The sequence below is a fragment of the Taeniopygia guttata genome, chromosome 9 (assembly GCF_048771995.1).
Source record: "Taeniopygia guttata chromosome 9, bTaeGut7.mat, whole genome shotgun sequence".
NCBI lineage: Eukaryota > Metazoa > Chordata > Aves > Passeriformes > Estrildidae > Taeniopygia > Taeniopygia guttata.
The window spans coordinates 25,510,935-25,533,754 of NC_133034.1; the positions used below are offsets into that span (position 1 = coordinate 25,510,935).

Here is a 22,820-nt window from a genome sequence, read left to right on the forward strand (position 1 = left end):
ACTCTTCCTTGGGAAACACAGCAGGATTTCTGATGACAGACTAACAAACTTGACACAAATTAAAACACAAAATCAACAAAAAAGCCCAAAACCCCAACCCACGCAGCCCCAGCAATACACTTGCACTCCATTTCTTGTCACTGCAACTCACTTGAATGTCTTTTGCCTTTTGCAATGAAAGTTTGTTCTCACATCCCTCTCATCTGCTGCACACATGGCTACCAAAGCCTGTCAGCCCCAGACACAAAGTTCTGCAGTTTGGGCAGATGCTGGATTCCTGCAAGGAGGAGGTTCTCAAACACTGCTGCAGCAATGACAGGAGGGAGAGTCTTGGACATACACATTTTGCACGAGGCTGGGAACACTGTAGGAACAGGCTGTAAGCTGTGAATATCAATATTTAAAACCATTTCCCCTTGGAACTGAGCTCATCCGCTCGGTTTGCTTCCAGAGCCGGTCTCAGATCTCAGCAGACCAGGAGCAGCTCTGCCCAGGGGTACAGACCTGGGCAGGGACAGAGCCTCTGATGGCAGCAGAGCCCCAGCTGCTCCCCACGCACCCCAGGCACCCGTGCCACCCCTCTCAGCACGGAATCCTGACAGAACATGCACGTTTCTGCATTTTGTCACTCCTGGAGGAAATCTGAGCCCCAACAACACCTGCACACAATGAGTACCCAAGTGAGGAAGTCATAAAGAGCCAGCTGCCCTTTATTTAAAATGCCCTTCGCAAACAGCTCGCCGTACATTCTTTCGAGAGAAGCAGAACCACCAGGATCCCGCAGGCACAGAGTTCCAGAGCAGCTCCAGCACCATCCGAGCAGGAATCCCGAGCGTGGGTGAGCAGCACGCAGCTCTGGCCGGGGCTGAGCACAGGTCACAGTCACAGACACCGGCTGCAGACACTTCTTGCCACAGAACAAGCTCGGATTTTTAAAAATACAATCATTATGTACAGCAAAATATGTGGTCACAAGACCAGCCTTAAACCAAGGCCTTGTTTACACAACTTCTGCGATGTCAGGAAGTATTTTGGCCGGGAATGTAATTTTTCTTCCAAAACAAGTAAATATTTGCAATTCTCACTGTGAAAAGAGTGATATACCACCTCTGTATTGACACGGGTGCAACATATTCCCACAGGGAAAAGGAATAAAGAGTACCTTTATATTGATACAACATTTCCCTCAAGTGTCGAAGCTAATATAGCTTTCATCACTCAGTCAAGTTAAAGCAGGATGATTTTTTTCAGACTTTTTATAGACAAGGCCTATGTTTGACAAGCACCAAAACACTTCAGAGTATTTGGAAGATCAGACCACTGAGCTCTACATTTCGTACTGTCCTCAGCAGTCACAGAGAACACGGAATGCCTAAATACATTCAAAACCCTGATCAGACAGTGCCACGGCTGCTTAAATGCTCCACTGTTTAAGAAATGCAGCTTTTTGGCCAAACCCTGAATGTACCACTGGAAGGCCCAGCACAACACAGAGCTCAGCTGGCTGCCCCCAGCTGCTCTGCCAGGCCGAGCAAAGCTGGACTTTGTGTGCTACAAACACCCACTTCTGCTTTGTTCCTCAGGCCCTGGGGAATGTGAGGGATCTGCTGGCTCCTGGGAGGGCACAAGAAATACCTGCTCTTATCAACCACATCAAGTTGCTGTCAGTGCACTGATCAAGGCCTGGTGGGTGCTACAAACTGTACATTCCCACTGAACTTAAGGCAAAATTGAACCATGGCAGTAACTGAGATGTACATTTATTTTTTTTAACATCAGACATGCAGTTTGCCAGCTGCAGATGTGGCAGCAGCCAAGCTTCCTCAGCTTTCAATGCAGTACTTGGGTTAAAAGAAACCCCTTCTGTCAGTGTTATTCCCCTGTCTTCCCAGCATGGGAGTCCTCTGGCTTCTAAGGAACTTTCAGGAATTCCTGGAAGATGAGCTGCAGTGAGGTTTTCAAGCTTCCCCTAAACACGGGGGTGAAGTGATGTGTCTATCCCAGGGTGCAGCGAGGTCCCAGCGCTGGGGCTGCCTCCTCCTCCTCTGCTCTTCACTGGGGCTGTGTCCCTGAGGCTGGCACAGCCCCACTGCTGCCCCAAACTGGGCAGGAGAAACCCCTGAGCATACAAGCTCAAACACCTTCAGCACATCCTTGATGTTACTGCAAAAAGTATCCAATTGTGACTAAAGCACAAATGGAATTTTCATTTCAAAACTGCATCAAACTGGCACTACACACTGCTCTCCCAGTGCTGAGGAACAAAATTCTCCTGCTTAAAAAGGAGAAATTACCAGAATCACAGAGGAATCGTGGCAGTCACTTTTCAGTTGGCCTGATTGAAAACCCCTTTACACATTGCTCAACCTTTGTTTTTGAGAGGTAAGATAATTTCAAGACTTCTTGGGACAGGGGGGAGAAGGAAAAACAGAGCTGCAGGTTTTGTGTGCAGACCTTTAAAGAAGGGGCAAAGAACACAGGTAAAGAAGCTCTTGGACCTCCCAGCTCAGGGGAGGCACAGGTCTCCTCCCACCCCAGCCCCTCTGCAAACCAGAAAACAAAAAGGTCTGGTTTATCATTTTAAAGTGATAATGCAATGAGACCAAAAGTTTGAATTTCATAAATAACTGACCTTTAGAACTTCACCCCAATAAACCACTGCTTCCAGGAGGGAAAAAGGGCCTGATCTGACAGGGCCATTGCAGGAAGGCCACACTACCTTCCTAAGGCTGCCTCTGAGCACAGCCTGCTTCCCACAGCTCGGCAGCACTGGGCCAGGCCCTGAACACGAGCAAAAACCTGCATCAAAAATGGCTAAATATCAGGTAAAACAGCATGTGGTTTGCCTTTTCTCACCACTGTTCTTAGCTAAAGCGACCCCTCCACTTTTCACTGCTACTGAGATATAAATCTGGATTAAGAGCCTGTGTGAAAGTCAGTGTTTCATGTGATACATAACAATGCACAAAGTTGTTTTCTAAAAAACAGCATTTGTATTAAAATTCTTCAAATGGATAGACATCTCTTCAATGCATGTCTGCAATTAAAATGACAGTTGTTAGAGTTTTCTTGATACATCACAACGAGAAGATTTCCTTCTTTGCTGTCTGGAGGCACATCCCATGACAAAAACAAAATCAAAGGGAAATAGAACAAAAAAAAATCCCCCCACCCAAAAATCCCAAAAGACTAAATTCTTGTAAATTTGAAGTAAATGAAGCCCAAACTTGCAAGACATGGAAATAACAGTTAAAAGGCTCAGATGGAAATAAGAAATAAATTCCACTAACAATAGGCCCTTTTGTCCTGGCTTGCTCGGTGTGATTACTGCAAGGAAACTGTTAAGTAGTTTTTGGAGTAATAGATAATGGGATTCTGTGGAGCTTTCACAGGTTGGCACCGGCTGGAACAGCTGAGTTTTGAAGGCACTCTACAGACACAGGGCTGCTGTTGGCCCTGCGTCGCTCATGGGAAGTCTTTGCACTTGAGAGAGCTAGTCATCAAAATCAGGTATTGCCAACCCAAATCCAAAACCCCGCGGCAAAAACAGCACCACCGCCCCCCCCCCCAAAGGAAAAACCAAAACCACAACGAAATCACACACACACGCACACCTAAAAAATTGTGCAGATTTGTAACATTTTCACAGCTGATTTAGAAAAAAAAACCAAAAACAAACAAATAAAACCAGGAGAAAAACCACCACGCTAGCACTCTCCTGCAAACTCCCATCCGATACAGCAGTAAACAAAATAGAGCAATTATCGCAGGGACATCGGCGGCGCTGCCGGCGCCCCGTGCCCGGCAGCACCATCGGGTCCCAGTCCCGGTTCCATGTGCAACTCTCCGGGCGGGACGGCCCCGCACCGCTCCCGCTTGCATAGAGACCGCGGCGAGCGGCGCCGGTGCGGGCCCCGCTCCCGGGGTGCGGGTCCCGCCGGCCCGGGGGTGCGGGCTCCGCTGGCCCGGGGGTGCGGGTCCCGCTCCCGGCCGGGCTCCCCGCGGCTGTCCCGGGGCTGTCCCGGGGCTGTCCCGGGTGCGGGCCCCGCTCCCGGCCGGGCTCCCCGCGGCTGTCCCAGGGCTGTCCCGGGGCTGTCCCGGGGCGCGCTCCCCGCGTGGTTCCGCTCCCCGGGCGGTGGCACCGGCTGCTCCCGCGCCCGCCGCCGACACTGACAGGAAACATGCCATGACCGAGACTGGACGAAACGTAGACGCCGAGAAAAGCCACATTTCCACCACGATGAAGGTTTTGCCGTCTCCCCGAGCGTGCCCGCCGGGCGCGGGGCCGCCGCCGCCCTCAGAGGATGGCGCAGGAGGCGCAGCACGGCTCGTCCCCGTTGGGCTGCGCCGCGTAGTTCATCTGCCTGACGATCTCGGCGAACAGCTCGTCCACGGACGCTTTGTTTTTGGCCGAGGTCTCCATGAAGGGGCAGCTCCACTCCTCGGCCAGCGCTTTGCCCTCCCCGAAGGAGACCTCGCGCTCGCCCTCCAGGTCCACCTTGTTGCCCACCAGGATCATGGGCACCCGCTCGTACCTCTTGACGCGGATGATCTGGTCCCGCATGGGCTTGATGTCCTGGAAGCTCTGCTGGTTCACCAGGCTGTACACCAGGATGAAGCCCTGCCCGTTCTTGATGTAGAGGTCCCGCATGGAGGCGAACTGCTCGGTGCCCGCCGTGTCCAGGATCTCCAGCACGGACGGGGACGAGTCCACCTCGATCTCCTTGCGGTAGAAGTCCTCGATGGTGGGGTCATACTTCTCGATGAAGGAGCCGGTCACGAACTGCACGGTAAGGGCGGACTTGCCCACGCCGCCCGAGCCCAGCACCACCACCTTGTACTCCCGCATGGCTCCCGCCTCCCTCCGCCGCCTCCCGCTCGGGGCTGCCGCGGCGGGCGGGGACGGGGCGGGCGGAGGGAGGGGACGAGGGACGGCCCCGCGCCGGGGCGGGGAAGCGGCGGCCGCGCCTTGCGGAGCGGCGCCGGGAGAGCCCCGCGCCGGGCAGCGCCGAGCAGGAGGAGGAGGAGGAGGAGGAGGAAGGGGCTGAGGAGGAGAAGGAGGGAGGGAGGGCGAGAGGGCGGCAGCGCAGCCGATACCGGCCCCGGCCCCGGCCCCGGCCCGGTCCCGGCGGGGCGGGACGGCGCGGCCGCGGCCCATGGCGGCCCGCCCGCGCCCATTGGCTGCGGCGCTCGGCCCGCCCTCGCCCATTGGCTGCGGCGATCGGCCCGCCCCTGCCCATTGGCTGCGGCGCGGCGTCACCCGCTCCCATTGGCTGCCGCCAGCGAGCGGCGATCCACGCCCCGGCCTGCCCCGCCTGTGTGACTCCCGCCCGCCGCGGGGCCGGGCCCGGGACCGGGACCGGGAACGGGAACGGGACCGGGAACGGGACCGGGATCGGGATCGGGATCGGGATCGGCATAGGGATCGCCATAGGGATCACCGCGCGTCCCCTTCCGCCCGGGGCCCTCCGCACTGGAATCGGGATCGGGATCGGGATCGGGATCGGGAACGGGAACGGGAACGGGATTGGGATCGGGACCGGGATCGGGATCGGGATCGGGATCGGGATGGGGTCGCCGCGCGGCTCTCCCGCCGGGGTCCCGCAGCAGCGCGGTGCCGCCGTGCCGGTGCCGCCGTGCCCGCCCGCTCTCGGCGCTGCCCGGCCCGGTGTCCCGCACCTCCGCGCTATCGCCGCGTGCAGCCGGGGCCGTGCCGGGCCGGGCCGTGCCGGGCCGGGACGCGGGAGCCGGCTCGGTGCCCCGGGCTCCTGCCGCCTCGCTGGCCCCGCCGCCGGGCTCGGGCTCGGGGCTCGGGGCTCGGGGCTCGGGGGCAGCCCGCCGGGACAGCCCCGTGTCCCGGTGTCCCCCAGGCTGCCGAGGGGGCTCGGGCCGGACGTGCGGCCCTTGCCGGGTGTTGGTGCTGCTTGGTGGCCCGTGACCGGCAGGGCTGAGTCACCGGACCGGCTAGTGCCGCTCTTTGTAGAAGCTGTCCCTTGGACTTCCTATTAGCCGCGAAAGTATCGGTAGTTGTTTTGGCACCCTCCGGTCTTTGCTGTTGCATCTTAGTTCTTTACAATTCTCAGTATTTATTCACATGGTGGTGACATTTAGATCCTTTCTACCACACCTTGTTTCCAAGCCTAATCTAAACACAGCGCTCAGGGCAAGCAAAGTGTAAAGGATTTGACATAGGTTTTGTAAATAATGTTCTCTTCTTCCTGAGCAATTTTCACAGAGGCTAAATTCTACTGAAATGATTTTTGAAGCATTCAAGCGCTGTGGGGATTCACCCCCGTGGTCACCGATCCTCTGGTGAGTACTGCCCTGGAGCTCAGGCTGAACCCCTCTGCTGCTGGTGTGTAAGTCTTTGCAAATAAATCCTCTCCCGAGGGACAGAACCGTTGTGTTCCAGCAGCCCAGCTGTGGGATGGGCAATGGTTGGAACAGCTTTGTTAAATAAGTGACGAGTGTGAAGCCGTCAGGGCCGTGTGTGGCTTGTGGGTGCAGCCGTGGCAGCTGAGTGTCCCAACTGGGGTGCTGCTCTGCCAGGCCCCCCGATTCCACCAGTGCACATTCTTCTCATGAACCTGCAAACCTGTGGGCTGCAGGCTGCTCTGGAGCTGCTGTGCATGAGCCTGGGGTGCAGCAGGTATTTTATCTCCTGTCACAGCCCTGGGCTGCTCTGGAGCTGCTGTGCAGGCCAGCCTGGGGTGCAGCAGGTATTTTATCTCCTGTCACAGCCCTGGGCTGCTCTGGAGCTGCTGTGCAGGCCAGCCTGGGGTGCAGCAGGTATTTTATCTCCTCTCACAGCCCTGGGCTGCTCTGGAGCTGCTGTGCATGAGCCTGGGGTGCAGCAGGTATTTTATCTCCCATCACAGCCCCAGGGCTGCTCTGGAGCTGCTGTGCATGAGCCTGGGGTGCAGCAGGTATTTTATCTCCTGTCACAGCCCTGGGCTGGGCTTTGGTCCCCTCTGTTCCAGGCTGTGCCCAGGTAACCCTTAACCTTGTGACACTCTGGGCCATGGTTTCCCAGAGCAGCACTGCAGCTCCTGGAAACGTGAGGAACATCTCTGAGTGGCTCCAGCCTCTTCTTCTGGCAGTTGTCTCTTAGCCCATCCTTTGGAAACCAAATAACTGAGTTTCCTTGGGAGCTTTTAAGCCATTTCTCCACTCATTCTTGCTGTTCCTTTCACTGACCATCTGATCCCCTCTCCTAGAAGTACTCTGGGGGCAGAGCTACCACACCACCCAGCTTGGTCTGAGCCAGTCAAAGGCAAAGTTCCCCTCAATACTGGATGTAAGAATTGCTGAAAGGCCACAGTGGCACTGCAGAAATATTTTATTTTCTTCATCTGTGCTCAGGTTTTGGGTATGATGTGGGCTTTCTCACTTTCATCACTTCTGTAGCAAACCCACATCTGAATTATTCACATTACACTTACTCCCAACATGCCAGTAGCCAATTTTATAAAGACCAGACTGTAATGTTGGTTTAAATCCTACCTATTGAATCCCAACTCACTGCTGGATTGTGGGGTGTGTTGTTTTTTACAGTGACAGAATAAAATTGCTCTGCATTTTAAAATTCTACACTGTTCTACTGATTGCTGCTGTTTCTGAAGAAGGAAATGTACCACGTTCAAAGTAACGAACAATATTTATGCTGTTGAGTTTAAATATGGAATATAATTTCTCAAGTGCCAGTGCCCTACTACATGTATTAATTTAATCTCTCATGTTACCAGCCAGCCCTAGGTAATTAGTTAGTCTGCAGTGCAGGGAGTCTGTGGGAAGTAAGTGAAAGAATCAAGTCTGGTTTTCTTAGAAATGAATTCTGGTGCATGGCTACAGACCACTGAGGGATCTGTGGGTTGGAAAGTTTGAAAATCCCTGGCTGAGGGTTTAGACACAGAAGTTAAATAAATCATGAGAGGATGCAGCACATAATATTTGAATTATGAAGCGTGCATTGCATTGGGTGGTTGTGCTTCATGAATGGTAGTGGTTTAAATTTTAAGGAAAAAAAAATTAATGTTTTCCTGAAACAAGCTCTGGTTGGGCAACATGAAGGCATGACAATGCAGCAGAGTCTAGGGAAAATATAATCATCAGAGTTGGCTGATTAATTTGATTTTCAAAATGATCAAGCATATTTTAAAGAAAATTTCAGGATGATTTGGTGCTATCTTAAAAATGCCAAAATAAAAATCAGCTGAAAAGCATAAATTTGGTTACTAAGCAGTTCACCATACAATATTTACATGTATAAGCAGCTTTTACTGTGCTGAGTAACCCTGCTTGTGCAGTAAAACTGCTCGTACAGGCTGAGGTTATTGCTCTGCATAGTTAGAGAGCGAGTTGTGAGTTGCTGCTGTTGGAGATCCTCTGTGCAAGTAAAGCAGGGGCTTTGGTGGGTTTTTTAATGTATTGTACTCGGTAGGCAAAGATGAAACAAGGGTAGTGTAGATCAGTAACAAGAGCAATACCTGAAGCTTGAGTACCCTGAAAGTTTGTCAGTGCCTGATGACAGCAAGATTAATTGCTACAAAAAGAAGTAAAAACTCCCTGGTGTTCCTGTTCCTGGAGGGACCTTCTAACCAGCTCTTCTGCTGAGGTGCACAGCCACGCTCAGAGCCGTGGGTCCGTGGCAGCCAAGGGATGTGTCCCCCCTGAGACCTGGAGTCCCACTGAGCTCCTTTGGAGAGGCTTTGCAGGAGGATTCTGCTCTCCCGAGGAACAGACAGTGCTGGAGGGGTGGCTGAGCTCTGAGGTGTTGTGTTTCTGCACAGCTTTGCTGCTGCATCGGAGCAGCAGGCTCTGCCAGTGAAGCTGAGCTGCAGTCTGGGACATGCAGGGCTCTGGGTAAAACAGACACAGAACCTGCTCAGAGTTAGGGGAGAATGAGCCTGGCTGAAATCTGGAGCTCTCGGGCAGAAAGAGCTGCTTGCCTCCAGAGTTTCTCTGCCTCTGGTAGTGACTACACATTGAAATAAGGTTTATTAATACGTGGGAAGTTCTTGTGACTGTGAAAGAGACTTCTGAGATCATGGTGCTCTGCCAGGTACCAGCTAGGTAGGGTGATAATTGAATTTTAAAGCTACAAATCATACTAAATGTTGTATTTTCATTTCTCAGCACTGCTGCTGAGAAAATCTCAAGGGAGGTCACGGGCTAAGGATACTGCACATCATTTCATGCCTAAGATGGCAATGTTCCCTGGATATAACAGACATACCTTACCACTCACTTCAGACTTAGCTGGCTCACAATGCAATATAAAACAGTTAAACTGAGAAGATTCAACCATTTGGGCAAGAGTTGCTGTTCTGTCACTCCCTTGCTGTCAGTGTGTGACATTAATATTAATAGTAAACATAAGGGTAAAGGGAGAATAATTACCAAGGGAAACTAAGAAGATAAAATAATCTCAGAGTTCAAAGAACAGAATTGCATCAAATATTCTTTGGCATTGAACAAATCTGGAGAATTTTTTCAGTGTTTACTCATTTTGAATATATGAAATTAAGCAAGATTTTGGGGCCTAAATGAATTTTTAGTGCAGTGGTGTACAGAGAAGTCTTTATTTTGGATTTGGCAGCAGGATGATTTAGGTTTCTTTGGAGGGGTTGAGGAAGGAGAAGATGACCAAAATAATCTGGCATCCAACAGCATTTAAATCAAATATTTAACATATCTGCACCTTGAGAACTTCTCCATAATTCCGTATGTGAATCCATATCCACAACAAGACTGCCTGATGTGTGTTTGTCCTCATCCCGTGGCGGTGCCAGTGCTGATTCCAGGATCAGGGTGTGCTCACAGGGGGTCACAGGGAGTCACACAGGGAATCACACAGGGAATCAAGCAGGGAGTCAAACAGGGAGTCAAGCAGGGAGTCACCCAGGACAGCAGGCAGGGTAAGCCAAGGGCAGGTTTCACTGGCAGTGAAGCTGTTCTGTCCTTCAGCAGGCAGAGCCCCTGCTGCCACCAACTGCAGGTGACTCAGGCAGTCACCCTGTCCTGCCCAACTCCTGTCCTGCCCAGCTCTTGTCCTGCCCAGCTCCTGTCCTGCCCAGCTCTTGTCCTGCCCAGCTCCTGCACATCCCTCCTGGGCTCTGCAGTCACCCTGTCCTGCCCAGCTCCTGTCCTGCCCATCTCCTGCCCTGCCCAGCTCCTGCCCTGCCCAGCTCCGTGTGTCCCTGCTGAGCAGGAGCTGGGCTCTGCAGTCACCCTGTCCTGTCCTGCCCAGCTCCTGTCCTGCCCATCTCCTGCCCTGCCCAGCTCCTGTCCTGCCCATCTCCTGCCCTGCCCAGCTCCTGCCCTGCCCAGCTCCTGCCCTGCCCAGCTCCTGCCCTGCCCAGCTCCTGCCCTGCCTTCTGGAAGGGGAGCCCCTCAGGGACTTTCCTCTGCCGAGAGATCCTCAAATGCAAAATACCAAACTTGTGTTTCTTCAAGAAATAATCACAGCTGCTGGTGGGTGTAAACAAAGTATAAGATTTTAAAAAAAGAAAGAAAAAGTGACACACATACACAGAAAAAAGCGTTCATCATTTCCATCAAAATCCTGCCAGGGATCTTATCACTCTTGCTGAAGTAGCCTGTGCTGCCAGAACTTATCAGATGTTTCCCTTGAATTGGTGTCACAATGCCACTTTATGGTTCTTTATGAAGAACGTGTTCCATGGCATGCCTATATCCCGTTCCCAGATGTGATATTTATATTCAAAATATGCACAATGGTCAAAGTACAGGTCTCTTCCTCTGTTGGTTATTTGTTGTCAGCTCCCTCCTATTTACCCCAGGTTTGCTGAAAGGTTCTGGGGTTTGGGCAAGCACACAGAACTGGGAGAGCAGTTCTGTGTTCCTGTGTGCAGCACTCAGGGTCTGTGTAGGTGTGGTGAAACAACTTTTGGAACCATAAATGTAATCTTGATAGCACTTGCATGGAAACAGTGCTATTGTATGGTAATGAAACTGGTGTAATCAGCCTGGAGTGAAACTGGTGACTAATTCAAAAAGCAAACTTCCTGTCTGCAGCAAAAGCCCTTCTGGAGAAAAATGCCTTTTCTTCACTGCCCCGTGGCATGGTGTCACATTGCAGCTTTGACTGTGCTGCTGGCAGTGCTCAGATGCAGCAGATAATTATCATTTGGGGTTTTCACTCTTGAATTTGTTTAGTTCCTCAGTCTCCTGACCAGGAGCAGAGTTGTAGTGACAGTATTCTGTCAGGGCAGGGTGGAAGGAGTGCTCCAGCCGGGGTCTCTGGGGATGAGAGGGGAGATTGGGAGGTGCCAAAGAAGCAGCAGTGGGTCAGCTGGTGATGGACTTTTCCTCCGTGGAACTTTTCCTCCATCCTGTAACAATCTGCCTTTGGTCAGGGCTGCTGCTGTACCGCTGTCCTTGGGGCTGTTGGTGGGTAGTGAGGGCTGGGGACTTTTCCCACTCTTCAGTCCGCTGAGAAGGATACCAAAGATCAGATTTTGGGAAGGATGGCATCATTTCGGCTCTGAGACAGTGAGCTGTGCTGTATATGGTGCACAGAACAGCTCCTGCAGTACCCAGCAGAGTTCTGCTGCCTTGGGTCCTTGAAAGCATTCAGGTGTAAATACTGATTGTATTTGAGCATTTTAAAGTCATTTGGGGCTAAACATATCAAGGAAGGAGATAAGGGTTTTTGAGACCCAGGTTAGGCTCAGTCTGATGTCAGTAGTCTGCAGCCTCAATAGCCTCCAAATCTCTTGGATCCTTAAACACAAAGCCACGTTTTCTGATTGTTTTACAAGGCTGCTGCTGTTTCTGGCTGGTCAAGGCTGAAGGGATCACTGTGACTGGCCACTGATTGTGTCACCAGCCTAAGGACTGCTTCACCTCCCAGGCCTGCAGCTGCTGGGCGGATCCAGGTGAACCTGGGAGCAAACCGAGTCTTGCAACACCCTGCAGATAACCCCCAGCAAACAGCACCATTGACTGATGAGCTCTGAGAGAGCAGATAAGGCTGGAGCTGCTGATAGCGCTGTGAGCCTGCTCGATGTTGTCAGGGCAGGCAGGAATGGATGTGGCCCTCGGGGGGTTTGGGTGAGGGCTGGGTGTTGTCACAGGCTGTCAGGACACAGGGCTGTGTCCCTGCGGGCTCCTCGCTCCCTGGAACCCCCTGCTCGGGTTCCTGGGGGCCTTTCTGCTGGCCACAGGCCACAGCTGCAGCAGTCAGTGTGAAATATGAACACCCCATTTCCATTTCTGTGCGCTGCATTTTGTCTTTAATAGTTCCCTTAAGAGGACACCACTGTCCACCAGTGTAGTCACCTCCCCTGGTGGCACCACACTGCTCCCAGCAAAAAGCACCAGACTAGTCCTGTCATGGGAGAAGTATTGGCTTGTATGTACCAGAACAAACAGGGTAAAAATGACTTCAAACACGAATTGGTTCTGTGTGTGCCCATCACTGCACACGGCTGAGGGACCTGCAGCAGACTCCCAGACAGGTCCTGCAGATGGAGGCTGGCCTGGCTGAGTGGAAGCAGATCACTGTGCAGTCAGGAGCTGGTCCATAGTGAGTGGGGAAGAAAACACAAGGTGCTTTATTTACAAGAAGCATATTTCTCAGGTCGGAGTTGAATTCCACTTGTTTGTCCCGCTTGCAAACAGCCAACAAGATCCCTGACCCTGGGTGCTGTTCCAGTTAATCCTCCTAACACTGCCCTTTCTTTTATTCTTGACTGCTCGAGCAGAGATGAACTTTGAGGCTCTCTCAGTATCGCTGAGACAGATGTGGCATTTTAACACTGTCAGCAAGACAAAATATCAGGATGGCCAGAGTTTCAGTTTTCCTCCTTGAAGGATTTTTGGCTGGTTTTCCCCCAGCAGCAAAGCCTGTAGGCTGCTTCCCCTGCCAGAAGATCCTTTCTGGGTAATGGTGAACTAAAGTTAAAACTCGATGCACCGGCACAGATGGCATCCAGGCACAAATGTCTGTCAAAAACCAGTTTATCAAAATCACTGAAAATTCTAATTCTGTTCTCCAGAGTGCTGACAGCAAACTTGATAGCATCAGCAAATTTTGGGTTTACACCCTGGTGTTCAAGGCACTAATACAAATACAAACCATAGACAAAGCTCTGGTATGTCTTTCAGTTTCATGGCAAACTATTGACACATCAGAAGTTTTAAAACAGGTTATTTATCTTCTAGGTGTTTTCCCAGGCTGTTTGATGAAGTGTTGTAGTGTTCAGCCAGGGCTGTGGGCTCTGAGTGACTGACTAATGCAAATAGATAACTAAGAGTCAGGTTTGATTTCAGTGTTAACAAGTGCCTTGGAACCTGTCTTTGTTCAGAAAACAACATATTTCATAGTTTACATCAGGTTGAATTCTTCTGCAAATATAAACAAATGCATTCATGGAACAAGAAAGTAAACTCTGTGGCACTCATGGCTGCAGTGACTAATCAATTAAGAAGTCTTTTTATTGTTGACCATTTAAATCGCAGCACCCAGCCCTGTAGTGCAGGGCACCTAAAGCAAGAAGAGTTTGGTGTCTGCACAGCCTGGAGAAGTGTTTGGGAGAGGTTTGGGATCCCGTGCTTCCTGGGATCTGGAAGGAATGTGTCAGTTCTCTGTGTCATGGGCTCAGTCTGCACTGTCATTGCTTCAATCATGATTTTAAAGCTGCTGTTCATGTTCCTGATGACAGACTCCTGTGAAAAGGCTGGGGGCTGAGCAGGGAGGGTCCCTGTTCCTCCCTCTGGGGAGGGGGCTGCCTGCTGCTGCTGCCAGCCTCCAGCAGGCTGGGCAGGGCTTGGCACACGGGCACACGTGGGCAGCGCGTGGGCTGTGCTGTCGGCCGGGTTCACACCTGGCAGCACCTGGAGTGTCACCTCGAGAGGAACCAGGGCCTTTCCTGCCAGGCCAGGACTGGAGGCATGGCAGGGCTGGGACCCTTGACAGGGGGTGGTGCAGACTCAGCTCTGGCACACTCAGCAGCCCAAAAAACCCCACGACTGCAGCTGCACTGAGCATCCTTCTGCCATGCCGGGAGAACACCAAGCTCCACAGCCTGCAGCCAGCTGGGGGGGCTTGGGAAGGGCAGTGGCACACGGGGCCATGAGAGGGTGTCTCAGCACTCTGCTGAACGTGCCCTGTGGCTTTGGGTGGCACTGATTGGGAAAAGGGAGCCAAAGTCACCTGGAACATTAAAAACCTCAGTAAGTGGTAGTGCTGCCTCTGTACCGTGGCTGTTCCAGGAGCCTGCAAACAGCCAGCCTGGGCTCTTACTACAGTTACTTCTCTTCTAAAATAGCATACTGGTAGCAAAAGTACAATTTCCAAGTAAAGTTTGGTGTAGATAAAGACCAAGCCACCATTCCTACTCCTACTTACCGTATGGAGAAGCCACTGACTGTTAGAGCTCTGCCAATGACTGAGCTCACAGCACAATGAAACTGTAAATAGTGCTTAAGCGTTGACAGTATTTAAACATTGAAGTCACCGAGCCTGGTGTGAGTACACTTTCTCAGCATTAGGAAACCTATTGCTTAATTAATGTTTTATGGCAGTTTTGCATATATAAAGCACGATATATGAATGCTGAGTATGATTCAGTTGTCAGTATCTGAACATGAATTACATTTCACACAGGGCTTGGGAGAAGAGATTCCATAGCATTAGGCAAAATGGCTTATGCATTCCCAGTAATTTTACATAAAATCTATTCATAGTGCCCATTGACTGAAAACAATATATGGGATTCTTTTAGTTGAACTACTTAATTCAGCAGATAACCACTGCTGCTTCATAGTTCACGGATGGGAATGTAAGAGAGCAGCTGAGGCATCCAGCTGAATTCGTTTCATGACAAAGGAACGTTTCAGAGGACAGAGGGGACACTGTCCACTGCGCCCACAGCACAGCCAGGGACTGCAAGTGACCACTTGGAGCTGAGCAGTAAAACCTGAGAGCTGATCCTGTCCCAGAGCTGATCCTGTCCCAGAGCTGATCCCGTCCCAGAGCTGATCCTGTCCTGGGGCTGATCCTGCCCTGGGGATGATCCTGTCCCAGAGCTGATCCTGTCCCAGAGCTGATCCTGTCCCAGAGCTGATCCTGTCCTGGGGCTGATCCTGTCCTGGGGCTGATCCTGCCCTGGGGCTGATCCTGTCCCAGAGCTGATCCCGTCCCAGAGCTGATCCTGTCCCAGAGCTGATCCTGTCCCAGAGCTGATCCTGGCCTGGGAGCTGATCCCGTCCCAGAGCTGATCCCGTCCCAGAGCTGATCCTGTCCCAGAGCTGATCCTTTCCCAGAGCTCATACTGCCCTGGGGCTGATCCTGTCCCAGAGCTGATCCCGTCCCAGAGCTGATCCTGTCCCAGAGCTGATCCTGGCCTGGGGCTGATCCTGTCCCAGAGCTGATCCTGTCCCAGAGCTGATCCTGTCCCAGAGCTGATCCCGTCCCAGAGCTGATCCTGTCCCAGAGCACAGGAACAACTGAGTTTAAGGAAGTCACATATATTTATATGTTTATAAACTGTGCTATTATATATTTATGATCACAAATTTTGAGTTTATATTTAAATATATAAATATAGATTATGTGTTTTTATATGTAATACATGCTATACATACATTTGTCTTTAATAGAATACAACTATTCCACATTAAAAATAGATCTAAAATTCTGTATTCTCTACAGTTTTTGCTCTTCTGCCCTGGGAATTACAGGCATCATTCCCCCCCACCTTACTTCCCAGGGATTCTGTGACCTGAGCCCACCACCCACAGTTCAGCCCACAGCCAGGCTGGCTGCCTCCTCCCACAAATCCTCTTTTTCTTTCTTTCTTGGATTTTCTGTTCCTGCTAAAATTGTTATTCCAGTTTCCAGCTCTTCCTAAATGACTTGCAGAAGGCAGTGACAGGTTGCAATTTGAAATCCACTTAGCGGGGTTTTTCTGTGAATAATCCTGTGTGACAGGCTCTCCTGCCCTCCCTGCCTGTCATTAGGCAGGGCTGCAGGGGATGGCTTCGGCTGGGCACACAGAGAAAGGGGATTTTCAGCGACTGCAGCCGAAACAGAAACAACAGAGCTGCTGTCTGGAGCCAGCTGAAAAGCAGTTGGATTGCTTAGATACCACAAATATCTACTAATTAATGCTTGAACTGACATTTCAGTATTGTCTTTGAGTAACTTGCTCTGTGAAAAGTTGTAATTTTATTCATATACTTTTTAACAATGATCTATTAGATATGATGAAGCTCTTTTTTGTTAGTGCTTATGCTAATGCATTCCAAGAGCAGGGATGGGGCAGCCACAGCTTTTCTGGGCAACCTGTGCCAGGGCCCAGCCCCTGCCAGGGAAGAATTGCTGCCCTGGCCATCTTTGGGAACTCGGGGAGGACAGCCCAAGGCATGGCACAGCCTGGCACAGCACGGCATGGCCTGGCACAGCACAGCACAGCCTGGCACAGCATGGCACGGCCTGGCAGGAGCTGTACAGAGCTCTCAGGGTCCCTCACTGCTCTTGGAATGCCCAAACCACGCAGAGCACACATCTGCACTGCTGTGTCCCTTCACGCTGAAGCAGTCTGGGAAAATTAATTTATTTTGCTTCTTATTGATTCGTTTGAAAGGTTTTTACTTACCCTGTGCTCTGTGAGAGATATAAAGCCAATCATTTTGAAAAACTAATGGGATTTTGCAAATTGTAACAGACACATTTGTTGCCATCCTATTTAAGAACAATTTGCCTCACATCAAATTGTCCAAGTAATCGGTGCATGCAGCACATTCACTTGGAGATGTTTATTATTATGGAGTGGAGAGAGGGAAATAAAAAAATAACCTCCTGTTACCTCTTAATTGCTCATTTCCTGCTCGAGACAGCAAATGCCATTTGGCTGCTGTAGGAGAGATAAATGGGTGGGCCGGGTTCTGCCTGCACCGAGGAGCCAGAGCTTTGTTCATTTGTACAGAACCGAGTGGAAAAATAATCATTAGGAGAGCAAGCCAGAGGTAGCGTTACTTTCTTAAGCACGGAATAAATGCAGATTATTTCCTCTTAAAGCATTAACGTTCCAGAGCCACCTATGGTGGCACTAATTGATTCAATTCCCCCGTGTTGCTGCTGAGCACAAAAAGCTGTGTTAGATCCAGCGGTGCCATGGAATTGTGGAGAGCCCTGAGCTGGAAGGGACCCAGAGGGATCACCAGGTCCAGCTGCTGCTGCCTGTGGGGTGGACCCTCAGGGTGGGGCGGACCCTCAGGGTGGGATGGACCCTCAGGGTGGGGTGGACCCTCAGGGTGGGGTGGACCCTCAGGGTGGGGTGGACCCTCAGGGTGGGATGGACCCTCAGGGTGGGGTGGATCCTGAGGGTGGGGTGGACCCTCAGGGTGGGTGGCTGGCGTGGTGCTCTCTGGCAGGGCAGCTCTAACAGCCTACGTGCAGCCTCTGAGCATTTTTAGCACAGCAATGCCATGAGTGTATTTTTGTTTGTGTTATAAAATCTCTGCCTTTAATTTGAGTCTGGAATGGGTTTTACTTCAGTTATATTTAAAAATGAAAAAGAACAAGACCCCACAAACAAGCTGCTGCTCCTCACTCAGAACTGGTAGTCAGGGAATCAAAAATGAGGGTCCAGTTTTAAACAACATTCAATACCCTGAACTAAGGAGCTTAAGCTGCTGAGTTGAACAGAAAGATCATTACAGTAATTAGATCACAGCTTACCCCTGTAAGGGGAGCATGAGAGGCTTGGGGTGTGCCTGAGCTGACAGAAAGGTGTGTTAGGACACAGTGACTGCAGGCTGGAGCTCCAGAGTGGGACAAACTTCACCAGCCAAGATAACCCAGCACAGAACAGTTTCCTGAAAACTGGAAGGGGCCTCCTGTCCCTCCTGGGTTTGTGACACCAGAGAGTTTTTCCCTGCAGGAGGGCAGGGATGCACTGGAGAAGTGCTGTGGCTCACGTTAGGGAGAAGATCAGACTGGAAACCCTCAGTGATTTCTTCATCCCGTTCCCATCCCGTCCCGTTCCCGTTCCCGTCCCGTTCCCATCCCGTTCCCATTCCCATCCCGTTCCCATCCCGTTCCCATTCCCAGCCCGTTCCCAGCCCGTTCCCATCCGGTTGCCATCCCGTTCCCATCCCGTTCCCATCCCGTTCCCAGCCCGTTCCCGTTCCCATCCGGTTCCCATCCCGTTCCCATCCCGTTCCCGTTCCCGTCCCGTTCCCATCCCGTTCCTATCCCATTCCCATCCCGTTCCCGTTCCCATCCCGTTCCCATCCCGTTCCCGTTCCCATCCCGTTCCCATTCCCATCCCGTTCCCGTTCCTATTCCGTTCCCATTCCCATCCCCTCCCGCTCCCGCCCCGCCGCCTCCCGGTGCTCTCCCGGTCGGGAAGGAGCGGCGGGCGCCACCTGCCGCTGCCGGGGCCGGCGGAGCGGGGCCAGGCCGGTGCCGCCCGCCCCGCCGCGGTGCTCGGGGCTAAACCCTCGGCACGGTGACTCCCACCGCCGGGACCCCTCCTCGCTCCCCCGGGGCGGGCAACCGGGGGTTGTCGCAGCGAACTCCCAAATCCGGGGCTCCTCTCCCGGTCCCGGTGAATGCTGCCGGCCGGGGCCGTTCCTTCCTCCTCGCTGAGAGTTTCTGTAGGTGGCAGGACGCGGCCGGGCACAGCGCTCTGTGTGTCTGTACCGCGCCCGGCCGCTGCCACCAGCACAGTCCCCGCGGGAGCCGCTGCCCCGGGGCTGCCGGTGACACCGGGACCCCGCTCCGCTCCGGCCGCGGTCCGCAGCCGCGGGCACCGTGCCCCGGCCCGGCCGGAGAGACCCCCGCGGGACCCGAGCCCACGGCGGCACCCCCGGGCTGCCCTGGCTCCGGGCAGGGGAGGGGGAAGGAATGGGGCCGGGGGTTTGGGAAGGATGGGAGCGGGGTTTGGGAAGGATGGGAGCGGGTTTGATAGGATTTGGGAAGGATGGGAACGGGGTTTGGTGGGGTTTGGGAAGGATGGGAGCGGGGATTTGGTGGGATTTGGGAAGGATGGGAGCGGGGTTTGGTGGGGTTTGGGAAGGATGGGAGCGGGGATTTGGTGGGATTTGGGAAGGATGGGAGCGGGGTTTGGTGGGGTTTTGGAAGGATGGGAGCGGGGATTTGGTGGGATTTGGGAAGGATGGGAGCGGGGGTTTGATGGGATTTGGGAAGGATGGGAGCGGGGATTTGGTGGGATTTGGGAAGGATGGGAGCGGGGGTTTGATGGGATTTGGGAAGGATGGGAGCGGGGCCGGGCGAGGGGCAGCAGAGCCGCGGGGACACGGAGCTGCCAGCACAGCGCTGAACCAACAGCCTGGCAAATGCCAGGGCCCCGCAGAGCCACTGCGGGCGCAGGGCTCCACCGGGAGCTGTCGGGCTCCACCGGGAGCTGTCCGGTTCCACCGGGAGTTGTCGGGCTCCACCGGGAGCTGTCGGGCTCCACCGGGAGCTGTCCGGTTCCACCGGGAGCCGTCGGGCTCCATCGGGAGCTGTCCGGCTCATCCCCGCGGGCCCCTGGGCTCGGCCCTCGCCCTCGCGTGTCTGTGCAGGGTGTGACAAGCACCGCTCCGGCTGCCGGGTGGTTTTTCTCCCCCCGCACCACGCGAGCATCCCTCGGAGCCGGCCGCTGCTGCCTCGCCGTGGCTCTTCGCCAAACCTTACTCACCGCACGCTGCAAGACTTTTATATTTAGCCGGTGCAGAGACAATATCACCAACTTAAAAATAGGTCTAAAAGCGGCTGCAGCTCTCATGGGCGGCTCCGGGGTGCGCAGGAGGGGCCGTGGCCGTGGGCAGGGCAGCGCGGTGCGGTACCCGCAGCACGGACCGCTGTTCCTGCAAGGCCAAGCCACCCGTGCCCGGGCACAGCGGGGTGGCACCGAGCCTTGCTGGGCGCTGGGACCTGCCCGGCAGCCCGGTGCCAGGGGAGCCCCATGTCCCCACGGCCCTTCGGCTCCTGGGCGGCTCTCGGGGCCACCCGAGCGGCTGCGGAACCTGCGCCGCGCTGTCACCATGGCGATGCTGGCAGCTCCGCTCGTCCTCCGGGGAAATGCGGAGAACAGAGAGGCTGCAGTAATGGTTATTTCTGTTTAAATTACTATTTTCGTTCTTCTTGTTCTTTGTAGATACCGGATATCCATCCCGGTGCTGCTCTGACCGGGCTCTGCAGGAGCCCTGCTCTGCCCTACACAGACCCACGGAGCCAGGGCTGGCCCCCCTGCAGCATGGCACATGGGCAGCCTGTGCCAGGGACAAGCTCGCCTCAGCTGTGCCTGTCCCTCAGAGCCCCTCGTCCCTGGGCACCTCTGCAGTGCCAGCCCTGTCCTCGTCCCTGGGCAGCTCTGCAGTGCCAGCCCTGTCCTGTCCCTGGGCAGCTCTGCAGTGCCAGCCCTGTCCTGTCCCTGGGGCAGCTCTGCAGTGCCAGCCCTGTCCCTCCCAGCCCTGTCCTGTCCCTGGGCAGCTCTGCAGTGCCACCCTGTCCTTGTCCCTGGGCAGCTCTGCAGTGCCAGCCCTGTCCCTCCCAGCCTGGGGCAGCTCTGCAGTGCCAGCCCTGTCCTTGTCCCTGGGCAGCTCTGCAGTGCCAGCCCTGTCCCTGTCCCTCCCAGCCCCTCGCCCCTGGGCAGCCCTGCAGTGCCAGCCCTCGCAGGCTCTCCAGGGCTGCTCAGGAGGGCAGGCAGCCAGGGCCAGCGAGAGCTCCTTCAGCCTTTGCACGTGCTTGTGCCTCCCATAAAGGGGCTGAAGCTCCAAAACAGGAGTCACAGCAATTGCCTCTGTTTGGAACATTCTGTCAGGGGCTTTCACACCCCTCCCTCAGCCGCCCCATTCCAGGAGTTTGGCTGAGGGAGTTCACCTGGGGATTCACCTCCGGTGCCATCATACCTGCCCATTGTTGTACTGCACTAAATCCTACAGCCCATGGCACGTTTGGCTGCAGCGGCTGCAGGAAGGGAACACCCCACTCTGTGCAGTGCTAAACACTGAACAGCTGAGTCAGGGTGAGACCAGCTCCATGGAACAGTGGCAGATGTCATTCTCTGCCCACGCTTTGAGGGAGATAATGCTGCCTTGAATTGTCCAACAGTTCCTGGGCTGCTCCTGAGATTCTGAGGGAATGAGAGTGCAAGCGGCACTCACAAAATAACCTGTGGTTCCCACAGCTCCCTTACTGCAAAAGACAGATCACTTTGGAAGGCACAGGCCCATCAGAAACAAGCCCAGCTGCTGCCAAGCATGTGTGAGTGCTGGGCAGAGGCACTCACAGTACCTGAGGCCCTGGGAGCCCAGGGATGCACCACCGTTCCCACAGGGATTAAACCATCTCCACACTAAACAATGCTTTGTCATGAATTTGTAAATTGATTTCTGATGCTTTGTTTAGGAGCTCACATCATAAGACCATCATTCTTGTAGTGGGATTAGGAGATTGTTAAGATCAGGAGGAGCAATACATCATCTTTCCAAAAATAAAACAGCTCCTGATTTTAACGTGACTTCTTGTTACTGACACACGTGAGCAGCCCGTGGTACCAGAGCCTCTCCCTTCCCTGCCGAGGCTCTCCCAGAATGTGACATTTCCCTGCTCCATCCCAGTGGGTTTCCTTCCACATCGGGTCCCTGCCTGCTGAGTGTGCTGCTGGAGCTGCTCGAGCTCTGCTCTGCACTTCCCGAGCACCAGGACTCCTTCCTCAGCCCGCTCCAGCTCTGCTCTGCATTTCCCGAGCACCAGGACTCCTTCCTCAGCCCTGTCCAGCTCTGCTCTGCACTTCCCGAGCACCAGGACTCCTTCCTCTCCTGCTCCAGCTCTGCTCTGCACTTCCCGAGCACCAGGACTCCTTCCTCACCCGCTCCAGCTCTACCCTGCACTTCCCGAGCACCAGGACTCCTTCCTCACCCGCTCCAGCTCTGCTCTGCACTTCCCGAGCACCAGGACTCCTTCCTCACCCGCTCCACCCACCTGCTTTGGGGGTGCCCATCCTGCCGTGCGCGGTGCCGCTCCCCTGCTGCACACGAGTGTCCTTCCCTGGTACCCCCACGCTCCAGGGGCTTCTCCCCTCTGCTGCCACAGCAGCTGGTGCCCACAGCCCCTGCCAGGCTCACAGCCCCTCTGTGCTGGGCTCTGCCAGCCCGAGCGCCAGGAGAGCGGAGGTGCCAAGGCTGGCAAGGGCTGGGGGTGCCAGCACCGTGCCCAGCCCACCCCGGGCAGTGCAGGGGGCTGCTCGTGGTGCACCAAATCCAGCACCAAGCTTTCATTCCAGCCATGCCTTTTCCTGGCAGAGCTGCTGCTTCTCCTGATGTCCAGCTGCACATCAGCAAAATCCAGGAGGTTTCTGAGCAGGAGAGACACAAACCCTTCGGTTGTGCTAAGTGGGACTTGCCTAAACCAGCAGTGGGTTTGTGTCTGTGAAGGTGACACAGAACTACTTTGACACCTCCTTGCTTCAGCTCCTTACAGCTTTGACATATTTTCCCTGGGTTTTTATAAATACCAAGTGCAGAACACACAGTGGTTGTAGGGAACTGGCTCTAGCAGCAAATCTCCCCTAATGATTTCAGCTCCCGTGGGAAGAGGGATTCTTATCCTCAATGCATTTGTCAAAGAAGCTTGGCTAAGATATAAAAATAAGCTACTTTTTTTTCTTTTTAAATGGTACTAATCAGCTTAACACCGTGAAAGACACCATGGAGAAGTTGCTTTGGAATTTCAGAAGACCTTGGAATCCTGAGCTGACTGTGGGATGACCCCAGGGTGCTGTCTCCAAAGCTGTGGGTCGGCACTGGGAGCAGGAGATGCAGAGGGACACATTGTCCTT

General features: G+C 53.7%; 1 protein-coding gene across 1 annotated transcript; it reads right to left on the reverse strand.

The window, feature by feature from the left end:
• Positions 1-692: 692 nt before the first annotated feature.
• Positions 693-5,021, reverse strand: RAP2B (RAP2B, member of RAS oncogene family). The gene has a single exon (XM_030280264.4). The coding sequence runs from the start codon at positions 4,847-4,849 to the stop codon at positions 4,298-4,300; it is 552 nt and encodes a 183-aa protein (XP_030136124.1). The 5' UTR covers positions 4,850-5,021; the 3' UTR covers positions 693-4,297.
• Positions 5,022-22,820: the final 17,799 nt, after the last annotated feature.